The sequence below is a fragment of the Octodon degus genome, unplaced genomic scaffold (genome assembly GCF_000260255.1).
Source record: "Octodon degus isolate 3935 unplaced genomic scaffold, OctDeg1.0 scaffold00033, whole genome shotgun sequence".
NCBI lineage: Eukaryota > Metazoa > Chordata > Mammalia > Rodentia > Octodontidae > Octodon > Octodon degus.
In genome coordinates, this window is record NW_004524609.1 from 3,809,903 (window position 1) to 3,813,146 (window position 3,244).

The 3,244-nt window shown below is 53.8% G+C and overlaps 1 protein-coding gene and 1 long non-coding RNA gene across 2 annotated transcripts in view; one reads left to right on the forward strand and one right to left on the reverse strand.

The window, feature by feature from the left end:
- Positions 1 to 3,244, reverse strand: part of Tex2 (testis expressed 2) — an 84,801-nt gene that overhangs the window by 63,034 nt on the left and 18,523 nt on the right. Inside the window, exon 2 of the mRNA XM_023714179.1 lies at positions 983 to 2,639. Within this exon, the coding sequence (XP_023569947.1) occupies positions 983 to 2,614 (1,632 nt within the window). The 5' untranslated portion in view covers positions 2,615 to 2,639. The remainder of the gene's footprint in view (positions 1 to 982; positions 2,640 to 3,244) is intronic.
- The window catches only part of LOC111816500, a 61,720-nt gene continuing 61,062 nt past the window's right edge, over positions 2,587 to 3,244 (forward strand). The window contains exon 1 of the long non-coding RNA XR_002820880.1: positions 2,587 to 2,641. This is a non-coding gene — a long non-coding RNA (uncharacterized LOC111816500). The remainder of the gene's footprint in view (positions 2,642 to 3,244) is intronic.

Here is a 3,244-nt window from a genome sequence, read left to right on the forward strand (position 1 = left end):
CTGCCTGCCTGCCTGCCTGCCTGCCTGCCTGCCTGCCTGCCTGCCTGCCTGCCTGCCTGCCACATGAGCGCCTCCGCTGCCTCAGCACTCTGTCAACAAGGCTACCACTCGGGTGCCCCTCAACCTTGTACTACAGCCATGAGCCAAAATAAACTTGTTTTGTAAATTGCACAGATTGTGCTGTTATGTGATTAGCAACAAAAAACAGTCCTTCATGGCCCGATCACAGGTCGCGCCTCTGAGCCTCATTTCTCCAGAAGCGCTCAACCCGCGGCAGAGGGCTGTAGTGAAACAGCAGGCCCACAACTGGGCGCGGCAGGGCGCAGCATCAGCTGCCGCCTTTACTGTCGCAGCGGGCACTGTAACCAGAGCAGCACCACACCAGAGTCCCGTCCAGGGGCTTCCACTGGTGAACTGCTCAGATGTAGCCATGAGGGATCAGCACTAAAAACTGATGGATTAAAATGAAAATTTGTCCAAGACAAGTGCTCAAACTACTTAAAAGTGCATGCCACAGTCTGTCAGCGGGCACTCACTCGCTTGGAGGCATGTGACCCACCAGTGGCAGCCAGCACCACGCTGCAGTGTGAGTCACTCGGCCCTGCTTCACCCACCAACACGAAGCTTAAGAGTCCCTCATTCAAAAGACTCAACGCCAGCTTCCCTTGAAAAGAACAGTCTTGGATCACAGTGCCATGTGGAAGGAAGGAAAGAAGGTCAGGCTGTGCAGTGTATAAGCCCAATAAAGCAAAACAAGAGCGAAGCACCACACTCCTGCATGACGCAGACCCCACGCACGCGATCTAAGGAGCAACTGCAACTACAGTACATGCCAAATCGGTAACTAATTCTCTCCACTGGTGTGATAGGAATGTTTTTTTCTGAGTTACCTGTGGACATGATTTCTTTTGAACAAGGAAAAAACGTCTACAGTGAGGCTGTAACAAAGCACATGTGCTTGCTGGTGGCTAAGGAGTCTTACCTTTAATATTTCAGGTTCTTTGATGTCCAAAGAGCTCAGACGCCAGTGTTGCAGATGTCTGTGTGACTTGTGATACTTAGGAGCACTTGGTGGTGTAAAAAACCAAATCACGCAAACTGCAGTCATGAATCCAAGGCCAACTCCCAGAAAGAGTCCGCTCGCGTAGTGGGGGAGGGGGAGGATGAGGTACGCGTAGACGCACAACATAAGGAAGCCCAGCGTCTTCACGGGCAATTCTGGGTGCTGCACGGCCACATCCGCTTCCTCTTCACTGTCCAGAAGGGCGCTGTCCTCCGTGAGCACCTCTGACTTGAGAGGGATGGCTGGGGGCTTGTCAGGCCTACCCTCACCCTCTGCTTCCAGCTCAAAGTCTTCTGTGTACAGTTCACAAAACTCTTCATCTTCTTTGCTCACCAAGGCAGACAAAGAACACTTTTCTAAGACAAGAGAGCTCGTCTTCAGGCCTAAATCCTTCAGGCCGCCAGCCTGTGAGGATTTTGGTTCCCCCTCTCTCACAGGCTCTTCGGTGGACTTCGAGGGGTCGCTCTTGGGGACACTGCAGTCACTGCTAGAGCCATCCCCCTCGGAGTCACCCTCCTCCTCCTTGATGCTATAGTTGTTACTGCTTTCCAAATGCCCGTTCAAGCTGGACAAGTTGGAGAGCTCTGAAGCACTGGAAGACAGGGCTTTGGGCCTATGGCTCACACTTTCCTCCCCTATGATTTTACTAAGGAGCTGAAAAGGCTCGTATATGACTTCTGAAAGGCGTCGTTTAGTGTCTTCGATTTTCGCCTCCATTTCGGGCACTTTAAAAAAGGAGCGAGTGTCGGAGGGAGAAGTCAGTGGGGAGGAAGGTGCGGTTTTGGAGTCTCCACCCGCGTTGCGTGGCTGTGTGAACTGCTTGAAGAGGTGTAAGTTCAGCTTGGAGTCGGGTGGCTTGTAGGACACAGCTTCTGACTCCTGCCTGGAGGTGTCGGTGGACAGAGACTTGACTAACGTCTTCATCAAGTGTCTGTGCCTCGGGGGGTGCGGGGGTTCTTTTGGCTCCACCTCAGTGGACAAGGACTTCACCAAGCTCAGGAAGGGCTTTGTGCTGGAGAGGGCAGAGGCTGAGGCACTGGAGGAGAGGCTGGGAGACTTGGACGGGGAGGACAGTGCGGAGGAGGAGCTGGTTTTCTGCTCAGAAAGGGACGACACACTGGGCGAGCTGGCCAGGGGCGACCCTGGAGACAGAGCCGATGGCACTGTATTTAATACTTGAGCTGCTGGAGGAAGGGACTCCAACAGCTTTACAGTGTTCTCGGAGACGGGCAAAACAGCAAGGGCCTGGGACGTGGACAGTCCATCCGCCACAAGGGGCGCAGCGCGAGGGCCCACAGAGCCATGGCCACCCTGGGGTTCCAGGCAGAGGTCCTCCTTGGCTTCGAGCCCTGTCACAACGCTTTGGTCATCCAGCACCCCCGCAAGGTGCTCCCTGAACTCCTCCTCCTCCTCCTCCTCCTCCTCCCCAGATGCTGAGAAGTGAATGGCGATGGTGTCTCGAGACACGGACCTCTGCACGTGCACTTTTGGGGCTGACGGCTTTGGCATGTCAACAGTTTTCTCGGCATGGCGGCCATTCAGACTTGTCATCTCTGGCTTCACAAGGGCTCAGGCTCTGTGCAAACAAGGAAGACAGAAGTCAAAGAGTGCCCTCTCTATGGGCGACGCTGCCATGTACCGACGAGAGCCCAGAGGAGGCTCAGTTCAAAGTGTGACTGTGATTTTACTGGGCAGATGCCCCACTTTCTTACCTCAGTAGGCTGAACGGTTTCCTCTGCACTAGGCAAGCTCCAGTTAGGCACGCTCTTCTATGTGCAAACCACACACCAATGTTATAAATGCCACACACTCCGCCTCACTTCACAACATTTGGATAAACATTTCCTCCTTTAATTTCAACTGGCTCATTTCTAGCAGTGATCCTCTACTGCAAAGCCAGAAGTACTGAACAACAGACACTACCAAAGGTCCTACAGCATGAAATGCAGCACCCTGCCAGGGATATAGTTCAGTGGCATAACGCTTGTCTGCCAAGCACAACGTCCTGAGTTTGATTCCCAGCACAAAAAATGAAATTTAGGGGCTGGAGAGATGGCTCAGTGGTCTAAAGCACCTACTTGAAACAAGCTCGGCAAAGCACAGGGACCGCGGTTCGATCCCCAGCACCACATGCCAGCCAGCCCCGCCCCCTGGTGGGCTGAGCTGGCCACACACACACAC